This window comes from Lepisosteus platostomus, chromosome 17 (genome assembly GCF_059453375.1).
Source record: "Lepisosteus platostomus isolate fLepPlt1 chromosome 17, fLepPlt1.hap1, whole genome shotgun sequence".
In the NCBI taxonomy this organism is placed as follows: Eukaryota; Metazoa; Chordata; class Actinopteri; order Semionotiformes; family Lepisosteidae; genus Lepisosteus; species Lepisosteus platostomus.
The window spans coordinates 16637428-16661982 of NC_142627.1; the positions used below are offsets into that span (position 1 = coordinate 16637428).

General features: G+C 34.6%; 1 protein-coding gene across 26 annotated transcripts in view; it reads left to right on the plus strand.

Moving 5' to 3' along the window:
• Positions 1-24555, plus strand: part of nrxn1a (neurexin 1a) — a 352697-nt gene that overhangs the window by 150865 nt on the left and 177277 nt on the right. For 19 of the 26 annotated variants that reach the window (XM_088610470.1, XM_088610478.1, XM_088610489.1 and 16 more), the window contains 6 exons: positions 5648-5770; positions 7530-7911; positions 8693-8883; positions 9743-9916; positions 15176-15202; positions 20897-21016. In XM_088610470.1, coding sequence (XP_088466596.1) covers positions 5648-5770; positions 7530-7911; positions 8693-8883; positions 9743-9916; positions 15176-15202; positions 20897-21016 — 1017 coding nt within the window. The remainder of the gene's footprint in view (positions 1-5647; positions 5771-7529; positions 7912-8692; positions 8884-9742; positions 9917-15175; positions 15203-20896; positions 21017-24555) is intronic. The other 7 variants (XM_088610482.1, XM_088610486.1, XM_088610487.1 and 4 more) reach the window with 1 other exon arrangement.

Below are 24555 nucleotides of genomic sequence, written 5' to 3' on the forward strand. Positions count from 1 at the left end.
AGATGACATGAATGGCCCATCTCAGTTGTAATCTTTTTATGCACTTTTCTCACGCATGCAAAGATCCAGGTACAGGTGCATGGGAGGTGCAATTAAAATATTAAAATTCATTTTCATACAATATTGTACAGCAGATGTGTAATGAATGAAGAAGCATCCTCATTCAATTCGATAACATTGAACAGAATATATGAACAGAACTGTGGCTTTGGGTAAGAACATACTGTAGTAACTTCAGAAAGACTGCTAATGAGAGGAGGCCATGTGGTTCGTGCTATTCCTTAGGCTTCTAGCATATTGATTTGAGAGAATTGTCTTCTGGTCTTTTCTGTTCTGTATTCACAACATGCATGGTCACTTGCTTTGTTAAGCACCTTGGGGCAACCTTGTTGTGAAAGGCGCTATATAAAATAAATTGAATTTAATTAAATGAAATAGCAACATTGCAGGGCCATTTGTTCAACCCACTGTATATACCATTATATTAGTCATGCCTAGTATATATACTAAATCTTAATTCTGTCCCATCTGTATCCAATTACTTATTATATTATAATAAGTTACAATAATAATAATAATAATAATAATAATAATAGTAATAATAATAATAATAATTGCTTACACTTATATAGCACTTTTCTGGACACTCCATTCAAAGCGCTTTACAGGTAATGGGGATCCCCTCCACCACCACCAGTGTGCAGCATCCACCTGGATGATGCGACGGCAGCCATGCTAATTGATTAATAGAATTATATAATATAAGGATAAATGATAATATATAACAACATTTATAGGAATGCCAGTATAAACAAGTTTTAAGTTAAGACTTGAAAACAGAAACTATGTATTCCATATATTGAAAAAAAAGTCTTCCATGGCCTACAGTATGTGCGTAGCAAGGGAAGGCTCTGTTACCCACAGTTTGTAGCCTTGTTGAAGGGACAAACAAGTGACCAGAGGAGGGATAGTTGCTAGGTGTCTACAGTTTATGGAGGTCAGACATATACAGTAGGTGTACTAGATTACCTTAATAGCTTTGAAAGTCAAGAACAATATCTCAAAATATTCACAACAGAGACAAAAAACAGGGATTTCAAAAAGGGGGTGGTATGATCACCAGAAGTACGCTTATTCTCTAGCAAGTGAGATTCGAATATAGCAAGGAGGGGATTGCAGTAGTCACGTCTATATGAAACCACATCAGACCACATCAGACACTAGTTTTTCTGCAGCAGGCATTGACAAAGCAGAAGAAAATATTGTTCCTAAGAAGGCATCTTGGTGATGCAGATATTGAATGTAGTTCCTAAAAATAATTATATCCTTTTTCAGTTACACAAAACACAGTTTGAGCACCATTGATAATCCTGCTTTAATTATTTTGGTTTTGCTACTGATACAAAGAGCCTAGTATCATGACCCTAATTATTTTCACTGTTCAGTTGCAAAAAATACTGTGTCTAAAGTTTATTCATAGCCACAAACACAGTGTTTTCATGTCACGTTTGGTTTGAAAATTAATCCGTATGAGCAGGTGAAAATTCACATTATGATGTAGAAAGATTTGGCTTCATGTAAGCATGTAAATATTTGAGTTTCCAGTGTGGACCCCTGGGGATACTAACTCAGTAATAGTCCTGAATCAACCCATAGAGACTCATTGCTTTCTCTCAAGATGATAAGAGCTAAACCAACTGAGGGCAGTATCAGAAAACGTTCTCATAGTAGCACAAGAGACACTGAAGTCCAGTAGAAGAAAGACAGAGAACTCTCAAGTGATAGTCAGAAAACAAGGGGGGCAGAGGATGCGACATTGAGGTTAAATTCAACCTAACGTCCCTGTGTGGTTTGTTCAGATTTTCTGAATGAATCGTTTCAGGTTCTGCTCCCACTACATACAGTAAATATACAAGAAGGCCATGAAGGTTTATTCACGTCATGTTCAAACCGTGTTTTCCCTGCACTGAATGTTCCACCGTGCTTCCATTTTTTTGCAGTGCATTGCTCAGTGAGGTAGCTCTAAGTGGACTGGACAACAATGTTACACAGCTCAGACTCATTGTTTTTTGGTTTGTGTGGAAGTGATGAAAGGGAAGCAATCCATGAACCTTTAACTCATTGCTCAAGAAAACAACAGAATCTTTTACATGGGAAAATAGCTATTTTATACCCGGTATCCTTTAGGAAAGATCTTTTTAAATGATCTATCTCTACAGATGCATACTTGTTCTTTAGTATTGCAGGACGTGTCAGGTCTATCTAATATAAAACAGACTAATAGTAGTATAATAATACTTGCTTCAGAGGGATCTGGTGTTGATTAAAACTGGGAATAATGACATTCAAGTGGGATTCAGGTGCAGCGGTGTTTTTGTGTAATGTGTTGTCTTTGCGCAGGTAGGTGTGCATGTCTAGGTCACACAAAACTATTATAGGACATTTGTAAGAAAATATTTTTCAAACGTTGCCTTTCTGCCTGCTGTAGACATTTGTGGGGCAAAAATTGCTCTTCCAGCCTGTGAGCTACTGTATAATAATACAGATACTTTTAAGCATCAGTAAAGGAACATGTGGAAGACTACAAAGGAGTACATCCTGTGCTAATACATTTGGTTTCTATGGTTGCATCTGGTATCTGGCTCAGTGAGAATATTATACTGTATTTTTTTATCTGCAAATATTTTAGATTTCCTCTAAGATTTAAAAACGTTAATAGGAACAAAACGATAAAATAGCCTGTAAATACCAAGTGCATTTAATAGAATGTATTGTTGTTAGGTTATAAATAATGCATTTATTATTTGATTAATGCATAAAGAATTAATCATTTCGTGGTGGTATTTGATTACATTTCTTGGTGGTATTTGATTAATGACGAGACCAGATGCAAAAAAAAATAATTCATCTGCCTGCTATTTATTGCAAATCTACTGTAGTACTTGATGGTCTATTCTTTGCAAGAGACATCTTTTATTTTCCACAAAGTAATAAAAAAATAATTTTAAGTGTAAAATTCAAAGTAAGTTGAATGTCTGAATTTTAAAGAGTGTCTGAAATCTGTGATTCACTTGTTCGATGATAAAGATCTTTATGTGATGGAGTATAGTATTTTGATGTCTTTATTGCACCTAGAATTTCCTTAAACCCTCTTTTTAAAAAGATAAAATCTTACATTTAGTCTTATTAATTATTTGGAGGAATAATAGGTGTTGCTGGTGTTCTTACTGAAAACTCCCTAGTGGTACAAAGTATATGAGGAAATGAAATGTCACATGCATTATTCCTATCAGTATGTGAAATGTGAGAATTAAGTTTCAAATAATAATATTTGAAATACAGAGTAAATATGATATGCATGCCATCATCAAATGCCCTAGGAAAATCACAGTCCATATTTTCTACAAACAAGGTCAATCACAGTCAATATCAGAAACTTGTTAGTATGATATGCAGACTTATGCAGTACAAAGCTAGCACGTTATTAACTTTCTAAATGTTGTTTAAATATTATTTTATATATTTTAAAGCTTACACATTTTCATCATATACACAGACTTTGCAAAGCATTGGTAATCATTTGGAAAGCTTGGTACAAATATACACAATCAACAATTCAGATGTCTTGTGAGGTTAAAATATTGTATTGTTGATAAAGGTCTCAGATTTTAAATTTGCTGTTTAGAGAATATGAAAAAGAATGCAATCAGTTCTGTGGACAATATTCTATAAGATGTTAGTAAAAAATATACATGTAGTTATAATAATAATAATAATAATAGGTTTTATTGTTATGGCGTCAGACACAGTATCTGTATCATTACATATACAAATGTCTCCATCTGCAGGTGATAAAGGGTATTGAATGCTTAACACTTTCTGATACAGTATATTTCAGTTTCAACTGAAACTATTTGGTCTATGAATTATTATTATTATTATAATTAATAATAATATTATTACTACCACCTTTAACCGCATTTTAACTATTTCTAATCGTAAAGATAGGTATCTTTCAAGGACTTTAGTCTGATTTATTTACAACCAACAGTAAATGTGAATGCCAAAGTTGCAGGACTAGTGTTCAGGAAGTTCTTTTGGTCAATTATTTTGTCCTTAGACTGTTCCACAATTAAAGCAAGACACATTTATATAATTTGATTATACCGCCCCCATGGCTCAGTCCTATTGCAATAATTTATAAAATTATCTATTTTATCAAAACACACCTACAGTACCTGCCTGGCTTGTCTGTGCTGATTGCTATTGTACAGTATGCCACACTGGGACAATGGACTTCTTTTTATACCAAAGATTTAACCCAAAAAATAAGTAAATTCGATATACAGTATACAGTATACAGTACTGTAACACTCTACATTGAGAAAAAAAATACCAATGTGTATACAGGCAGACTTATCAAGCGCTTATCAATAGTTTGAAATTAAATGCAGATTTATCTATCAAAGATGCTCTTAAACAGGAGGAGTTTAGATACAGTAAATTTGTTTTTTATAATTTGACATTTTCATAATTTTAACAAAATACAATATACTGACATCGTTAGCTTATACTGTACATGTATATACTGTAGTCTGTGATATTACTTGTATTAATATTTATCTTCAGACAGCTGCATTCTCCTTCATTTTCTTTAGAAATAGGACGTTTCCTTAATAAATGCCTTGAATTGGAAGGCAATTTTGGATTTCATAGGTGATCCTGGATTTTTTAGTGTTGTAAACAATTGTTACCACCTAAATCACTTTATATGATTTTGTTCAGACTGCATTGCAGTAGCTTATACTAATACATCATTGTATTGGATTGCATTAAAGCAAAAACACACTTTTTATTTTGTAACAACAACAGCAAAAACAATTATATATTATTTTAATTACCTATTTATTTTTTATTATTCAAACTATTAAGAGAACATACTATAAATAAAAGAAATAATATTAGTAATCCAAGTAAACAAAGTATAAATATAAGGAATTATAATCTTTTAATTTTAATATACAGTTGTAAAAAAATAAATTTTAAAACATGGAAGAAACTTATCTCACAATATTTTGAGAGAATCTAAAAAAATAAATGAATCTCCAAGATTTTATTAAATGCAATTAATCACCTATTAATTTAAAAACCTATTGCTGATTGTGCATGTTTGTGACAAGCAGAGATATCTAATTTAAACATTCTTTTTATGAGATAGACTATGGCAGTGTTCTCAAACTTTGTGAATCTTGGAATCAATGAAAAAATATTTATCACTATTGCAAGTGCTTCATTGTAAGGATACAAATGTTATTTATAAGCCTACAGCTTGATTTTATACTCCTGTGACTTAATCATTGCTTAGTGTAATAGTCCCTTTTTAACAATATTTGTAGCACTTTGAAAGAATGTGGGCTGAATTCTAGCCATTTGTATAATTAATTTTTTTTAATATTTCAAGAAGACAATGATTGCTTTGTGCAACAGGCACATCATGGGCTCTAATTGAATGTTTTCTGGCAATTTACAGTACCTTTACTTAATTTCATTAATTTAATGCTTGTAGTATGCCAGCCTTTTCTGTAAGGTGTCGCTTTGTGCTATAATTTAGAAAATGCACTTAACCACTCTTTGGAATATTCTGCAGGCAAAGGGCCAGAAACCATTTTTGCGGGGTATAACCTCAACGATAACGAATGGCACACAGTGCGTGTGGTCAGGAGAGGAAAGAGTTTGAAACTGACAGTGGATGAATTACAGCCCGTGGAAGGTACGTCCTTTTTAAATTCCATTTTCTTTTAGGTTTTACTGTGAGATACTGCCTTTTAAGTAGAGATGCTAGGAAACAGATAAAAACCCATAGGTTAAATCAAGCCTTTGCAGTGTTTTGTGGTTCATCTGATTTCCAAAATATTAGTCTGAATCTTGTTTTGTTGATATGATTCTTTTTGTGCGGTGTCTGCTTTTTGAAAGGTTCGTCTGGGACAGACGGATAGTTACAGAGAACTGGCTTATTTTGGAATGGTATGAAAAGAGCTTGGGACCCTTAACAACTGAGCTACATTGTAATCTGTGGCAATCAAAACTGCAAATACAGAATACTTTACACAGAGCTGCTCTCTTTTTTTCCATTAGTGTACTTTCCCTAGCCTTGTCATTTAAACACAATGCATACTCAGATCAGTAGTTCTGAAGCTCAAAAAATATTAATATTTTAAGATGTGTTTCTTGGCACAATTCAGTTAAAACCATTGTTTCTAGTTATCAATCCCCGAGTTTACATGAACTTGAAAATGATCTACAGTACACAATAAGGAATCTATGATGTAGCACAGACATATTTACCTCAATACCTTTGTTAAAAGAAGAAAGCTGTTTTAAAGACTAGATCAACAGGAGTGCCAAGGATTGGATGTACAGTACAGTATTAAAGAGTGAGACTTTCCCTATAGTGGAATAGACATTGCGACAGTACACACATTTTTTTCTTTCCTCTAAAGCTGATATTTTAACTGTATAGGGTAAAGCATTTTCAACTTTTCTTTTTGCTTTACACATATACATGCATAAAAATGCACTTTTATAAATAGTATGTTTAAAAATAGTAATGCGGCCAAGAGGAAGGTGGAGGGATCATTTTTATAAAATATAATTTGATTAAACTAAAAAGTAAGTGTTGCACAATGTAAGTGTAACGTACAAAGAAACAAGTATGTCCTAATTAGGAATGTAAGTAGACCAGAACTGAATTATCATGTGATCTAGGCCTAAACAGTCAGTTTAAAGCTGTATGCTTTTAAGAAATGGCTGTGTGACATCTTTATATCAACTAACTACTACTAAATGGACTGTTTGGCCTCTCATGTCTAACCTTGTTCTAACCTCTTCTGTTCTTTGTTTACCTTTGAATTTAAAAAAAATATTTGATACCCTCTAGTGGCCAAATGTATAAGAAATTTTCTTTTTCCTGCCTTGATTTTTTAGTCATGCTTGGCTTTGTTTACACAAGTGAAACTAAAATGATATATATTAAAAAGAAACATCATTATTATTCTTGAATATAACAGTAACAACTTAATTAAATGCATTACGTTCTGCAAAAAATTAAAGCAGCAAGATTGAATTTTACAGGTATAATATTATCAATAATATTAACATTAATGGAATGGCACAGGCCTGGGGTTCAATTCCTGAGGTGCTATCTGCGTGGAGTCTGCCTGTTCCCCCTATGTTTATGTAGGTTTCTTCTGGATACTCTTGTTTCCTTCCACAATCTAAAGACATACCGGTATTTTAGGTAGGTTAATTGGCTTCTGGGAAAAATCGCCGGGGTGTGAGTGTACAGTGTGTGTGTTTATATTTGCGTGTCCTGCAATAAACTGGCATCTCAGCCAGGGTGTATCCTGCCTTGCTTCTTGGGATAGGCCCCGGGCCAACATGACGCTGATTAACATAAGAAGTTATTGAAAGTGATGTGATGATATGATAATGATTAACATAAAATTCTCTGTTCCTTTCTTCATTTGAAGGTCTGATGGCAGGAGACCACACGCAGCTGGAGTTCCACAACATAGAAACAGGAATTGTGACCGAGAAGAGGTATATGTCTGTAGTGCCGTCCAACTTCATTGGCCATCTGCAGAGCTTGTCCTTCAATGGCATGGTTTACATCGATCTCTGCAAGAATGGAGACATAGACTACTGTGAGCTCAATGCCATGATCGGGTTCAAAAACATCATAGCCGACCCTGTGACATTCAAGTCCCGGTCAAGCTATGTGGCGCTGTCCACTCTGCAGGCCTACTACACCATGCACCTGTTCTTCCAGTTCAAGACAACTTCATCTGATGGGCTGATACTTTACAACAGTGGAGATGGCAATGACTTCATTGTGGTGGAGCTTGTCAAAGGGTAGGTACAATATCTGACGTCAAGAGCAATTTTCACACATCACAGTCTTTCTCTAAGCAGCGCAGCAGGATTCCAAGACATAAAACTTTCAGGTGAACATACTGTATAATGTATATTGAGTATAGATTGTTTTTTCACTCATCTGTCTGTATAATAATAATAATAATATTTTAAAATTGGTAAGATACACCAGAATGCCATATAAAATGTTCTTAAACACTGGAATGTACAGACTCTTTTATATGAGGAAAATCTATTCAATATATCCTCCTTTGTATTTGAATTAATTTAATGAAAGTACAGTCAAAAAGACAAAAAATACACTTTAACTGAATATATTTTTCAGAATGCAACAGCTCTGAAATAGTGTGACTCCGTGGATACTGCGAATTCCTAATGCAATGAATAGTTTTGGCCAAGCAATGGACACAGATGTCTTGAATCTCCTGCCAAATCTTTGTAATGAGTGATATACATGATCTAGTGCATACACTGTAAACCTGTTAACCATCTGTTAAATGTAATCGGAATTAATAGAAAACATTGGCGTAAGACATATCAGGATCAAATAGTACCTTTCTGCCTGGATTCTTTCTAACATCCGTTTGTCATAAGATAAGACCATGTTACACAGGTAAAGATAAAGGGTAATGGTTTTATCAACTTAAATTTACCAACACAGCAATTTAAAATATATATTTGTCAAATCAGCAAAATAATTTCTAAACTCACATGAGTTCTATGTTCCCTTCTACATTTTGTGTTGGAATGTTTATTCCAGGTATCTGCATTATGTATTTGATTTGGGTAATGGTGCTCATCTAATCAAAGGCAACTCTAACAAGCCCTTGAATGACAATCATTGGCACAATGTGATGATATCAAGAGACACAAACAACCTGCACACAGTGAAGATCGACACCAAGGTGACAACTCAGACCACAATGGGAGCCAAGAATCTTGACTTGAAAGGTAAAGGTACCACTATCCAATACACAAACAAATCTTACAGTATAACTGAAAGGTCTACCAAATGCCCCCATGTTGAATAAGACATATCTGGATGTCATCAATTTTAATTATTGCTATTTTCTGCTTTGATAAAATGCCCTCCTTCAGGTAAATATGCATGAAATATTTGTTTAAAAAACTATTTGCATTGAAAAGGGTAAGATTAGTTGATACTCCCATCTTTGGCCACTTCCTGATTAGCTTTATACTATGAAGCAACTATTCATAGTATAGAAACTTCCAGTTTCTACAGGAGAGCTGAACATTGTATTGTAATGGAATTATAATAATGTTACAGCTGTAAAAGATTACATTAAAAAGATGTTACTGTTACCACATATTTGTGGAAGTAAAAAAAAATGAGATTACTAAATTATGTAATACAGCCATGTAATACATTTTTGTTGTTTTTGAACTGGAGTGCCGGCAATTTCCCTGTGCATTACAACTTCTGGCTATTTTGTGTGCTGCCCCAGCAGAGGGCAGTAGAATCACATCACATTTTATACAGCACCAGAATTTGCTTTGGTTTTGGAATCATAATTAATGTACTGGGTTTTTATAAAGATTTATAATAATTTTAAAAGACTATTTTTTTACGAAAACATTTTGTTTTTTAAAAGAATTTGATTAATTAAATGCATAAAAAGAAAAAAATATATATAAATATGCTTTGCGTATACCTGTACATGTAAGCATATGCGTATACTGTATGTAAATGCTGGAAGCTGAAAATTAGGCAGTTGCAAATAGGACAAAGCAAGATGATTAAAAAAGAAGCATTAATGAAAGGCTCCTTTCTTCCTGCATCTTCCAACAGGGGACTTGTACATTGGTGGGGTTGCCAAAGAGATGTATAAAGACCTGCCTAAGATGGTCTATGCCAAGGAGGGTTTCCAGGGCTGCCTGGCATCTGTGGATCTGAATGGCCGGCTCCCTGACCTGCTGTCCGATGCTCTGTCCTGCGTGGGGCAGATCGAGAGGGGATGCGAAGGTACAGAATTCCTTAGACTTTGCACATGTTGCATTGACAGAATGTCAGAAGCCCCAGAATACTGGATTCAGACAAGGACAGCACTTCAGTGCTCTGCTTCCTGCATGAACTTTAATACTGTAGCTTTACTCCTCATCTGTTTTACATGGCACACTCTTTAAAAAGTTCTTCAATTTCTGTAACTAGTATGTCTCCAGATTCTGTCTGTGGGAATTGTAAGTGTTTTCAAACAAGGAAGAAAGAATATCCCAGTCAAAGGCAGCAGGGTATAGAGATAAAGTGGGGCTTGAAAATATGGAATGCATATTATCTCTCATCACCACTAAGCTACAGTATTAAATCCAATTAAGTCTTAACTTCTCAACTTAAGTCCACTTCTGTAATAAGATTTTGTATTAAAAATGCACAATGATATATTATTCAGGTTTATTTCATATTGTAATAACAATCCTTGTTGGACTGTTACAATTTTTTTTAAATCTGATGTACCGTTCACAACATAAAATGGACCATAGTCCTATTCTGTTAGAAACATATATGGATAGATTGTTGTTATAGTAACTACTACAGTTAAGAAAGTATTTTGTTGTGTCTTTGTTCTAAAACTGGTCATTAATATGACCTTAACAATTTATCAAAAGCATTTATATTAATTCTCCAACTCAAACATCAGTAAGGTTACTCTTTTAAAATATAGTAAAAATGTTTAGTCCAAAAAAAGATCAAGATGAAATTGTCCTAAGAGAATTCTTACACTTTTATTTGACCTGACTATAAAAATTCTGTCTCAGAGCAGTTACAGAGTCTCTGTCGATTCTGTCTATAGCATAATATAAGGTCCTGATTCACATTCAGGATGACATGAAAGAGACAGAGAAAGGTTGATATAAGTAGTACTGCAGCTGCCTAATACTGTATGTCCTTTAGCAGGGATGGTGAAGCTTTTTTTAGCTATAGCGCACAAAGTCAGGTTTTTATATAAAATTGCTGTGTATATATATCACTAAGTGCCCAGGGGCTAACAGTAACTTTTTCAAGCAATATTTCCATCCTTTTTATTGATTTTGTAAAACAAGAAAGAAATGCGTCAAAATGCAAAATAATCAAGAACATTGCATTAGCAGGTATGAACAGTCAATCTTAATTAGATAAGATCCAACGGTGTCTCAAAGCACTCCACAACATAGAAAAAGAATAACAGCACTTATGACAGTACAATATGGTTTGATTGTATTGCTAAGCTACTGGAAAATTGATAAATCATGTCTCAGTGCACATTAATTTTGAGAACCCAAATGCTTAACTAAAAGTGTTCATTAAAAGAAACAATCACAGTGTTATTGTTACTGCAATCATAAAATTAATCAAAGTAGTCCACTCATTTGTGGGACTTTGTCTGTAACTCTAAGTTATAATTGTTTTTTTTTTTTGTTTGTTTGTTCTGTAATGATCAGTGGCAGCCATTATTGGTTTGTCATCGTTTTGGTAAATAAATCTGATTTTTCAGCAAATAAAGTAACTTCTTAGAAGAAAGCCCCATAAGTTAAAGACTACGCATAATATTGCTTTTCATAGCAAAGGATTACTGTGCTATCCAAGAACCTTGAAACAAAGTTGCATTTACAATGTACAGTACTGTACATATTAGAGTCCTATTTCATTTCAGGCTCGTGTTATTTTGAGAATTTACAACCAGAGTGCATCTTTTATTTCATTATGTTCACTGCAAAAAAGCACTTGCCACCTGCGATACCTGTGGAAATACCTTGTCGTTTGATTGTACGAGCTGATTCATATGAAAAGTGATACCCTTATTCAGAAGAAATATACACTGGAGGCACTTTGATTAAGCAATTGTGTGTGGTAACGCAGGGCTCCCCATTCCAACTTTTTTATATTGGAATGTGAAACATGGACACTTGTTTTGTACAGAAAATAGCAGTTTGACAAAATGCTGGAATCATATTAGAATCTACAATAAAACCTACAAAAGCATTAGGATAATGTTCTACTCACTTATTCATAGCTGCCCACAATTGCATGTGACCCTTCATGGGCAATTATACAGTTTTAATCTCTTTCTAGTCCCAGGGTGCCTGGGATAAATAAAACAGCTCAGCAGCAAAAACTGCCAACCACGAACGAAGGGAGCATATAATAAGTGCTATACTGAGCACTGCTAGTTTCCATGGAGTCAGGGCCATTTTTGCAAATCAAACTGACTGGCTTTCTAAAAAAATCACTCAGGTCTTATAGGGGTAGGGCAAAAAAAAAAAAAACAGTGGATATGCTCAAGGTGGGATGTATCCAGGATGTATTACTGTTGTAATACCCAAGTTCTTAAAAACACCACCAAGAGATCTTTAATGACCAAGTAGGTAGGACTTTAAAGGACATACAGTATGAAGGACATCACCTTCTTCTGTATAGTCTCCTCTGTCTCCATCCTGCAACATTGCTTTGGAAATCCCGTATCAAGGGGAAGAATGTGATCTACTTGTATGCCATCACCACATACTGTACATCATGCTCCATTACCATTCAAATGTATAAATGTACATATTTACATTTTCCCTATTTTACTTTTTGAACAGTCTACTACAGAGTATGTGTCAGAGTTACTGTCAGTTGAATTCCATTAATGCAGTCACTTGTGTTCCTGTAACAAAACTATTTCTGAAGCAGGAGAGTGCTATGCTGCCATTGCTTCAAGCATTGGCTGCCTCTCATTAACCTGGTTCTTTCTGTTTTTCAGTCAGTTTAGTAATGGAGTAACAACAGTGATAGAACTATCATCTATATACATTTTTACATTATGTCTGCCCGTCAGCAAAGCATGTTTGTATGTACAGTATGATCAGGCATACACATAACATTGCTGTGGCTGAATGGTAAGATTTTCTTGGTAAAAGGAGACTTCACCTTTTTTGCGGTCTCAAGTTAGCAAGAAAACCTCTTCGATGAAGAACAGCATTGTTGTGTATGGCTGCCATACATACGCTTTTTACATTTAGATTTTGCCTTTTTTGTCTGTGTTTATTTAGTCATATTATTTATTTTATTATTTATTCTGTTAAACTAATAAAATATTAATTTAAGCTTGCTGTGTGCATTCAAAACTACTTAAATAATATTGCTGATGTATGCATGGAATTTCATATTGTTTGCATCACAATAAACATTTATTTTTATTGTCATGAACTTTTTGTTCATTTTTATACATTTCATTTTATTAACGGTGTCACCCTCCCATTCTTTTTATGTCTGTGGCTCTCATAATCCCCTCTGTGCTGTGATTAATGTCAGTGTTCACTGGTTATTTTGTCTTTTCCTATCTTTGTTATCCTCCTCAGTCTGCTTCTTGATTTTAATGTACTATTCGTGCTTGCATTGAAGAAAAAATTAAAGTAGCTCAAACTGAAATTTAGGCAGAATGCCATTTCAGTTCCAGACAACAGCGCCTATACAAAAAAAATAAATTTAAAATAACATTTTATTTCTAATTGTATTTTTCTTAATGTTAAATTACCCTGACCTTTCAGCTATAAGGACTTCATTCTGTGCCCCTCATTCTCCATTGAATTTAGTCAGGTTATGAATACATACAGTATTGTCAGTAACAGATTGGATTTATTCTCCAATTAGGAACTAAGTAAGTGGACACCTTTCACAATTATTCTGCTCCAGTCTACAGGGCATGAAATAACACAGGCTATTTAGACTGTGAGCAGAGAGGCCTTCTCTGGCTCCAGTCCAGACACAACACTGCACCAGAATCACAGTTTTTATTAATTTCCAGACAATAATACTTCCTTGTGCTGTGCTGTTCATATTATTATTACTGGCAATGGAGCTGTATGCACATATTGAGAGTAATGACAAAACAGGATGTGCAATTAACAACTTGACTGCAATTACAGAGATTTCTCAAGAGATGCAGAGGAAGAACAGCAGAGTCCAGACTGTGAAAAATGGCTCACTTCTGCATTAATAATGCATTAGATAGCATATTTTTTCTTATTATTAAAAAGATTCTTCATCAGATTTTACTTATCACTTATGTATAAGCACTGTACAGTATATCACAAACACATATCAGAATTTTACTGCTCAAGATTTCTGTGCATTAATAATTGGAAGGTAATACAGTAGAACATAACTATGTCTAGTGACACGCTTTATTTTTTTCTGTTTCCAACTCTCAGAAGCACACCCTGAAAACATCAACTTTTGTCAATTACTTGAGGTGTGGTGAGAAAATGGTTTGCTTCTGTGAAGAAAACATTACTACTGGAAATGCACTGTGGGTGAAATCCCCAGTGCTGGTCTCTGAGACAGGCAAATTATTCACTTGACTAATGTTCCACATTCCATCAGTTTGAATTAGAAAATTCATGGGATGAGCTCCTAGAACGTGCATGGTCTGACCAATTAATGAGCCAGTCACTCCAGTGAGTAGTCATCAATCTGACCAATATTCTTTCATTTCATTCTTTCAATTCTCAATAGGAAGAGGATTAATTCATTTTTATTGTACTGTACATCACCCAAAACAGGACCAGTCCTCCAGAAAGAAGTCAACTTTTCTTAATAAGTCAATACACAATCTCATGTAGCCTCATGTGAATATCATCATTTCAAAACATGACAAGAAGTTCTTAAACAGAAAAAAGAAGGATTTGATGCGTAGTTAATTAATATAAATTTCAGTATTTTAAGATGATTGATTTGATAGTGCTGTCATGTTATGTATTGGGGGCTATTCCATACTGTACATGGGGGTACATGGGTAGTAGGTAGATATTCTGAGAAATATAACTGGAAAAAGTGAACTGCTAAATATAACAACTAATCTCATAGTTCTAAAGCAGTGTTGTTCTATTTAATCTTTCATGTAATAATTTATTTCGAGGTACTATTTCAAGTGTAATAACAGGCCTATGAAGGCTAATGCTATGAAGGATATATTTAAAAATCTTTCTAATGGGTATGTTGGGGCTGTGGGGCTGTGATACTGCTAAAACGTTTAATTTACATTCATCACATCACATCAGCTATGTTATAATTTCAGTAATTACTGTTTAGGCCTTGCTTGCACAAAGGTTATGGCTACTGTAAAATTATTTGCCTTATCCAGCAGTCTCTTCGTTCTTTCAGCAGCATGTCTGTCTCCTATCTCTAGTTTATTATGACCGCTAACATTTCAATGCTTACTAACATTTGATATATTTTGCTTTTCTTTTATTTTGCTGACAAAAGTTGCATTGATGAAAGCTGACTTGCAAGGTAGATAGCTTTGTTTGTTCAAACCAAGTCTGAAACCCTTAACATACGACCCCCTTGAAAAAAAAAGTTATTTTTATACTATATGTATTCGGTTTTACCATAGTAAATACAAGTAAAGGCTCTCTTCAGTTCTTGTATTGATTTCTATGGGGTTTTCAGTCTTGAACTTCCTTGTGTAGTAGTCACCTTAGTCTTTGGTTTTTGTTTCCCTGATCCTTCACGTTTGTCATATGAAAGCATGCTGTTTATTCACGCTTCCCTTAATCAATAATTAAATTGTGGTGATCACCACTGCATGCATTATAGAACATAACTTGAAAAGCTTCTTGTCAAACCAAAATAAAAATCTTCTAGATGGGGGTCTTAATTTTATTTAATTGCTATTTGCTGCATTGACAATCTAGATGATTTTTATCAATTGTGATTTAATTTTGTGTAGATGAATTTAATTTGATGATGATTGCAATATATTAGATTGAGCTTGCATCTTTCTAGGCAATAATAAATAACTGTTAAGTAGGTATTGTTTGGACAAATCAGACATGATAAGCAATTGGCTTCAGCTTTTTTTCATTATTTATACAGTAATACCTGAACAACAGGGAGGCATTTGTATGAAAGTTTACAAGTCAAAATAGTAACAGATCTTTTATTAATCCTCACAAAATATTAGAAAAGTATTACTTGTGAGCAATCCTCAGTTTATTTCCTAGGATTTTCTATCGATACTGTATGTACTGTAATGTAATGTTTTATAGTCCCAAAGTGACATTTTAACATGTCTCCTTTCAGTATACAGTAACCTATTTTTAATACTCTTGAAGCACCTCTATAAACTATTCAGAAACCAATTCTCTTTTATGACACCAAAATTACTTTAACAGCGCTTTTCTTTTCTCTTCTCTTTTTTGGGATAATTTGTTTTTTGCCTTAGGGCATGAAGCTTGAAATTACTGAAACTTGTTTTATGTGTTAGAAATTCTGCCAGCTGTAGCTCTTTTCATAAAAGCAGGTTTTATTTTTAAAAACTATAATAAATGCCATACTAAAATTGTTACGGTGTCCATGTTACTCATGAATAGAATATTCTAACAATAAAACTTAAGCACTATTAAAATATGAATGTTTTGTCATCATAATAATAACCAGCAATAAAAATATCTTCCTAATTTGTTGCCTATCAGTGCCTATAAGAGAGGTCTCTGGAGGAGATAAATATAAAATGTTTTCATAAATGGTTAATGACTTCTAATCAAGTTAAGGTATGTATTATTCTTAAATAATTTAATTTATGTAGTATAGATTGGTTAAATCATAAGGTGTTATAGCAGCATAATTACGAATCCATGTCATCTGTGCTTTGTCTGCAATCTATAAAATAAGGTATTACTGTTACAAAGGAATATGAGTTGCTTGGTTAGTTTCCTCACAGGAGGAAATCTATCCATAACAAATCAAACTAATAAAGCTAATATTTAATTATAATAATCGCCTAACCTTGATGCATAAACCTCAGACTAACCTCCATGCTAACCAGTTCCCATTTCACTCATATTCACCCATTAACGCCTGGCAGAAGGACATATTAACTGAGACATGGACTTCTGACCTGTTAGCAATGATACAGACTTGCAAATGAGTGGTATCACTTGTTCATGCATACTTCAGTCTGTTCAAAGGGAGCTCTACAGGGCACTTGATTGTAATGCAATTCCAAACGTTGGTCTGTTATGGTCAGTCTGACTGCAGAGGGAGACTAGTTTTTGTGTGTCAGTTTGCCCAGCAGCCTTTCCTTATTATATTCTGATATATAATTATCATATATAATTATTATATTTCCTTAATTATTATATTCTTTTGGATTCCATGTACTTGTTCTCTCATAGTTTCCTGCAGTAACTTTTTCCATGTACAGATCCATTAAGGCAGATTAAATACTGTCCATAAACATATTACATTTAATGGTAATAAAAATAATAGTTGAAGAGTAAGAGTATAGTATTACAGAGGTATGGTATTTAGAACAAAATTAAACATTTTCATAAAATGCTGTGCAAATTACAAATGCTCTGTACCAACTATAAACTCTGTTGATTATATAATGAGAGAGGGCCCCGGCTAACTCCAGGTCCTCCACGAAGGAGGTGGGGTACAAGGCTAACAACCCTGTCCCGTAAAAAACTAATGTTATGGGAACACCACCTTGATGCTGCTGCCACTACATGCTGGAAGGCATAACAGGCAAACCTCTATCCATATAATGAGAAGTTTATAGATGTATTTGTTGTTTATAATAAATTCCTGAAGTGTTAATGATTCTTTCAGAATGTTTTAATATAAAAATCTAATTTTCATCTGGATTCTAAAGGAAACATGGCAGATGGCATTTAATCTTTATTTTTCTCATGAACAAGCACAACTGAAGTACACAACAAGAACAGGAGAGTGAAAAGCAGAATTCTTCACCTGTGTCACTGAAAAACAACAGTAGTGTGAGATACACAATACATTTTGAGTATCAGATCACTGCTCTACTGTGTTGTGAATGACATTTCTTCCAGGACAAGCAGAGATCGTATTTGCCATGTTTGCTCCTCAGTATTTGACTGTGAACATTCCTTGACAGGTCATTGTGGAAAAAAATGAAATCTTTTAATTTTGTATTGGATTTTAACATGCCACTAATAAAAGCACAATCTTTTCCAAACACAATTTGAATTTGACAGTAAGTACCTGAGGACATCTCTTCTGCCTGTGGTTCAGTTTAGAGAGAAGGCGATTCTTACTGATGCTACATCCTCCTGAGCAATACTGTTAACATCTAAGTTGTCACAGTATTGTGATTAAGTGTTTGACCTCAAGGATGACAGTTCTTTAATTGCTTCTCTTTAGGGTCACAGGTAATCTGCAGATGATTGTTTATGCCTAGAAGAATCTCCAGAATGATTGGAACTGTTGTGAAAGCCAAGGATACAATATTGGAAAGTCTCATGTAACTTTCATGCAATTGGTTATAATAAATAATACAATTTAAAGAGAGCTGCAGGTGTCAGTGGTACAATTGCCAAGTCATGACAGATTCTGAGTCACAAGGAGAAGTCAAGAACGGTCTTAAAGACATAGTTAGACCATTACACTTAGTCATACCTGGAATGCCTTTCAACTGTAAAATAGATGTATTTTTTAAAATACTCAAATAATACCTATTGAAATGTTAATGATTTCAAGTAAATGATGCCTATCTCATAAGCTTTATTAACTTCTGCTGCATTAGTTTATTAGAAGCTTTCTGAAAGAAATGTCTAATGAATATAAGGAATACTGTAGAGCAATCAGATGGCAAAGCAAACACCCTTCTGTCCACTGGCTAATGTCCTACTCTTTTTGCAGTTAAATGCATTAGTACACTGTTTCAAATGACTCGTATTAAAACTGGTGTGCTGCACAGACTGAATGAGCTAATCATGTGAATTTTGACTCGTGTAGTGAGTCCTAATTTTCCAATTGTACATCTGGGAGCATATGCCAGCCCTATGGGTTCTCTGCTCTCCAGCAGTCTTGTAGGGCACTGTGCCTGGTGTGCAGCTGCTGGGGACTGGGGGAGGTTACAGTAATGTCTGCACATAAAAGAAACACTTCACTTTCTTTATCTAGTTGGCCATGTAAAGATCCTTCCCATGAGAAAGGGGCTTTATGTCTTACAGTATACAGTATGAATACCCCAAATCCCCACTTGAATTATAAAAGTGAAGTGAAGCCTCACTTAAGCAATCACATCAGTAGCAGCAGGAGGAATTAATTTAATCCTACAAACTTCTAATTTTCCATGGGGGATCCCCTCATATCATCTTATCTTGCCATCTGGCTTGTTGTGATGTAGTGAGTTACTTTACAATTTCCTCCTCTCAGAAGAGTCTTCTAATCTTTTTGCTTCTTGACAATATAGCTGAGGAGCAGAGAACAGAATTTTGGCGGCTTTGGAATTTCAGTCTTCGATTATTTCCATGCAATGTCTTCTGACAGATCTTGTTCCTTTTTTTTCTTATTTTGCTAAACCACTAGTCTGCCTAATAATAGCTCCAGACATCAAGGTCAATTTTGTCCAAGGTGATGACATGCAATAGACTAACAAATATAAGGAGATATGGAATGTCTATATCATATAGTTTTAAAAAGTTCACTTTGCTTTGCAGTCTTTGCTGATTTATTAGTAATAATAACTAATAACTAATAACTCAGTATTACGGTTATTGGCTGCCACTTCTAGTCAAAGACGACTGGATTTCAAATCACCCAGGTATAAAAATGGACACATAGCTGAATAGGCTGCAGCTGAGATGTGGTGTAGTGTAACAATACAGGAAGTAAAACAAAAATGTGAAAAATAAAGCAAATTCAAGGTTTTACTGAAGGACCTCCTATGTAAATTCCAAACTGATGGATCCTAAGGTGGTGCCTGGAAGGTGACCAGAGTTATTGAAGCTTCTCCTCCCCATATATCATAAACAATTGAATGAAGGAGGAGGGTGCTGACTACCCGGCCAACTTCTATAGCATACTTCACTCTGTATGAGGTATCTGAGTGATATGTGTGACTGAATAGATAATGGGGTTGCCTCTACATAAAAGTACATATTTGGGAACTCCAGTTATGCTTTTAAATTTTCCCCATGGGTAGAGCAAAACAGCTTAGCAAGCCTCTCATATTTTACCTGAGATTTATGAGCGCTGACAGCAGCCTGTTTTAGCTATTGGTGCTGTATTTTCATATGTGAAAATAATGGTGGAGAACTGAAGTCTGAGGCATTCATTGGAAGGATATCAAAATATATTTTTCCCATATACCGTAAGTATATTATACATAGGTAGTATTTGTTTGTATATATATATACAGTTGACAAATTCAGTTTCATAGAAATTTTATTTCATTTTAGCCTTCCATTTTTAGCCAAAATTATCAGATGAATTAGTGTATTATATGATTTTAAAAGCTGAAGCCAATAATTGTTTTATTTTGTTTGAGCTGTCTGGACAATGCTTGACATAACACTTGAAAGCTAAATGTAACGTGTTTTTTTTAATTGTATTTGCAGTCTGTTTCCCTGATTTATTTTCATATCCTAGTTAGAATCAATGGTGGTAGTTGTTGGAGCAAGTACCAAATTATATAAATAATTATTACTGTTAATAAGATGTCTTTAGAGTAAAAGTTTAGATTTATGAAAACGTCAAGAATATCATAGATTAAGAAACAAAAAAATCACATAGACACATGAACGCAATGACTGATGAATCCTTCATAGAGATGTTTGCCTTAAGCATGTGCTTGATAAATTTAGAGCACAGGACCATCATTCTCAGTAAACAAAGCTGTGACAATTTAAACAACTGGCATATCATTAATTTTATATTCATATTTCTAAGAATGCAAATTAGATTTACTTTCAAAACTATTTTGAGGGTGCATTAGTATTGGGGAAAAAAAAAACGGTAGCCCCAGAGTGGCTATTAGTGGTCAGTATACTGTAGGTTCTTCATCTCAGAGGATACAATTATTCCTCTTTTTCTATTACCTGTTGAACCTGTGGCTGACCTGAGGTGTCTCCTCCGGACGGGTGTCTCTCCGTCATGTGAGAGAGGGTCTTCAGCCAGGCCATGGGAGTGACAGTACCTGCTCTTTTGTCCTTGATTCAGGACCTAGCACCACCTGCCAGGAGGACTCCTGTGCCAACCAGGGAGTGTGTCTACAACAGTGGGAGGGCTTCAGCTGTGACTGCAGTATGACTTCCTTTGGAGGTCCCCTGTGCAATGACCGTGAGTACAACACTGATTCCTCTTCTCTTCCCGCACTGCTCATTCTGGTGCTTAATGTTGGTAGAGATATTATGAGTGTGTACTGAATGATAGTTGCAAGTAACAAGGTGATAGGGAGTACATACTGTATGTACAGTTTATACTGTACAAAATTAATTTTCTTATTGGACAGTCTTCATAATTGTCATTTAGTCATAACTGTAACTAGTATTTTTTACAGTGAAAATATTATATTGTAGTGAAAGAAAGGTTAGACTATTTATAATAATGTTGCTTTATTAGCCCTATACAATTTCTTGCATTAGGAATTTGTCTTTTCACATACCCCAGCTTACTCTCCATGAGACAGGGACAGAAGCTTGGGGTCAGAGTGCAGGGTCAGCCATTGTACAGCGCCCCTGGAGCAGCTGGGGTTAAAGGCCTTGCTCAGGGGCCCAACAGAGTAGGATTCCTCTGCCAGTTGCAGGATTTGAACTGGCAACCTTCTAGTCATAGGCACAGATCCTTAGCCACAGAGCCACTGCTCCACCCAAAATGTTTTTTAGTTTTTACTGTATGTATATATACTGTACTGTACATATGCAGTAGTTAAAACAGTATCTAATTGGGAAATCACTGTACAAAAGTTGGTCTAGTAGTGACCAAAGCTGGTTTAGATCATATTTGAGCATGTAATTCATATTGACTGATTAGTAATCAGTTGACTTCTATTGAAACGTTAGAGAACATGTCATCTCCCAATTACTTTTCCAGCTTTTAAAAGTTTTTATTTTGTTGGCTATCCAGTCAGTGCTGTACATTTCTACCAGTGCAGTAACTCCAACACATCAATAAAATATGGCAAAAGAAATCTAGAAGCAAAAACCAATCTAAAAAAAACAAAATATATGTTTTTATTATGCAAAATCCATTAATAAAGGGGAGATATTAAATAAAACCTATTTCTCTGAAGTATTGTTTTGAATGTGAGATTTGAGATGCAGAGCCTACTGAATATTCTCACACTTTTCTGCAACATTGAAAGGTAGGTGTATGCGCGTAAATGCTGTAAAGTGTTTGAATTTTCAAAATTCTATCTCCTAATACATTGTTTCTTAATTGTATCTTTAAATCCTTTGTTTTGTTTTCTTAAGTTATATCTACATATCCTTTGTATTCAACTTGTATGTTTTTTTTTTTCAAAATTAATCTAATGGCACATTTATGGCACTGTGTCAATAGTCATTTCTAAGGGTTACTTTTAGCAAATCGTTCATGTACAGGGAGTAATTTGCAATTTGTACTACATTTCCTTTGGTTTCAGTATCACTACTAGACATTTTTGATTGACACTGTTGGAGAGGGGGAAGAAAATTTGACTGAATCGTAAAGCTTTTGTCTTTGAAACCTGAGGAAACTCAAGCACAGGCACTATTTTGGGTGATAAGGTTAAGCTTTCTCTTTCAATGACAGATCTATTCCTGGCTCGTTCATAACAGTACAGTGACACTCGGTTCACAAATACATTTAAAAAAACGAAAGCAGAATTTTTGTGAAAAATCATGCAGAAAAACATTTTAGTGTGAACTTACCCCCCTAGTTTCTACATTAATTTAAACCTGTAAGTGTCTGCTTCTGTTCAGAAATATAATGTAAGCCCTTTCAGAATCTAGTGAGACTAATATGGAAACAACATTATTTTACAAATTCTGTCTCCATGGTACTCCAGTAGATTTGAACTTTGTGTCTAAAGATCTTTCTGAAATGTCTATCTGATGTGATATGGATGAATTGTGTTTGTAGTGAAGCTTTACATCTCTCCCTGTAGCACATTCCTGTTGCAGTTTTAAGGTAATAAAGAAATGCATCTAGCCATTTTTTTTTAAATTCATGAGCTAGGAACTCCAAGTCAGGTTGTGACCAGTCCATACTGTATACTGTATAATGGCTGTAGAGCCATTGTTTCTGATATTTTATTCCTTACTTATCCAGTATGCTTGACCTTTATTTGATTCTTTGTTATTTTTACAATTTAGACTCCCTCTATAATGAACTGTAAAATGAAACAAAAAATTGCAAATTGTTTAAACTTTTGTGAGACTTTGCATGTCATGATAGCAAACAATTACTCTAAAGTATTGAAAGAGATCTAAAGTCAATATACTGTATAACCTTTTAACAACACTTTGGGGAAAAATAGTAAATTGTGCTATAGTAATTTGCCACAAGAGGCCGCAAAAGAGATATCTTGCTTATGTCTTGAAGAGATTGTAGATCTGGAAGGCATGGTGCAGTTAATACCTCTAAGCTTTTGGGTGTGGGCTTGGATTCTGGACCGGTCATTACAGCCTATGTAGTTTTTGCACAAGCCTGTGCTTGTGTGGCTTATTCCAGTTTTTTCCCACATGCCAAAGACATGCAAACTAGGTTAACTAGTGTCTCTCTATTTTCCCTGTGTGCTGATGTGTTTGCCCTGCCATGGACTGCCAGTCCCTTTAAGAGTGTATTCCCACCTTGCAATCTGTGTCTGACGCATTAGGCCCTGGCTTGCCATGACCCTCATAAGGATGTATTGTAGCAGCTGTGGATAATGAATGTGTCTTCTTCTTCATCTTCCTTCCCTTCTCAGTGTTAGACTCCCGAAATAATTTATGAGTTGTCATGGAAACTAACATAACTTTATCCACACCGCGTGATGCTAAATGAATATACTGTAGGTTAACAGTCTATTTGAGTCTATAGTCAAATAGTAAAGGGATTGTGACACTGGTGCTCGTTAATCAATAAAATGTACACCCCACAATATTTACAGTGCACATTCAGAAAAGCCATGTAATTGGAAAATTGGAAATTTTAGATAGGCACTTAGATAAACATCAAATACTGAAGATAAATGATATTCAACCCACTTTTGATAACTCTCTTCATTATTCCTCTTTTACTAGTTCAAAACCTTTTCTTAAAGAGCATCAATGAATTTCTCAATAAAAGCCTTAGCTTTATAATTGGAAATGTGGCCCATTGGAAGCATTCTGAGCATTGTGCACAGGGAAAAGAACAGTTAATGAAATGCAATTGTTTTTTGTTAATATGTCTTAGTGTTTTGGACTTGTTGAAATGTTTAAAATTTTATGTATCATGCAAATGAATACTGAGAAAAGAAGATCATTATTTCTATTCTGCTGTGTTTGAATATATTGGAACTTGTAAAAGAACAAATTGCTGAACTAGAAAACCTGAAGTGGGCACTCTGTGGAGATGACACAAAGGCGATGGGAAACCATAAATGTTAATATATTCGGAGCTGTGTGTCTGTGAGCAAGATAAGACGACTTCTTTGTTACCAGAAAACACATTAATAGTCTTCAATTCAAACACCAGATCCTCTCCTGATCTGGGATAAGAGAAAAAGCATAATTGTTTAAAGAATTGTGAACTTTTAGAAATGCACCCTGACCTCCACTTTGAAACAATTTTTTTAGGATTTCTGTTGCATAAGAATCAAGAGACATTTATTCAAGTTAGGAGAAAATGTAACATGCAGTGTGCTTTTTGTGAAA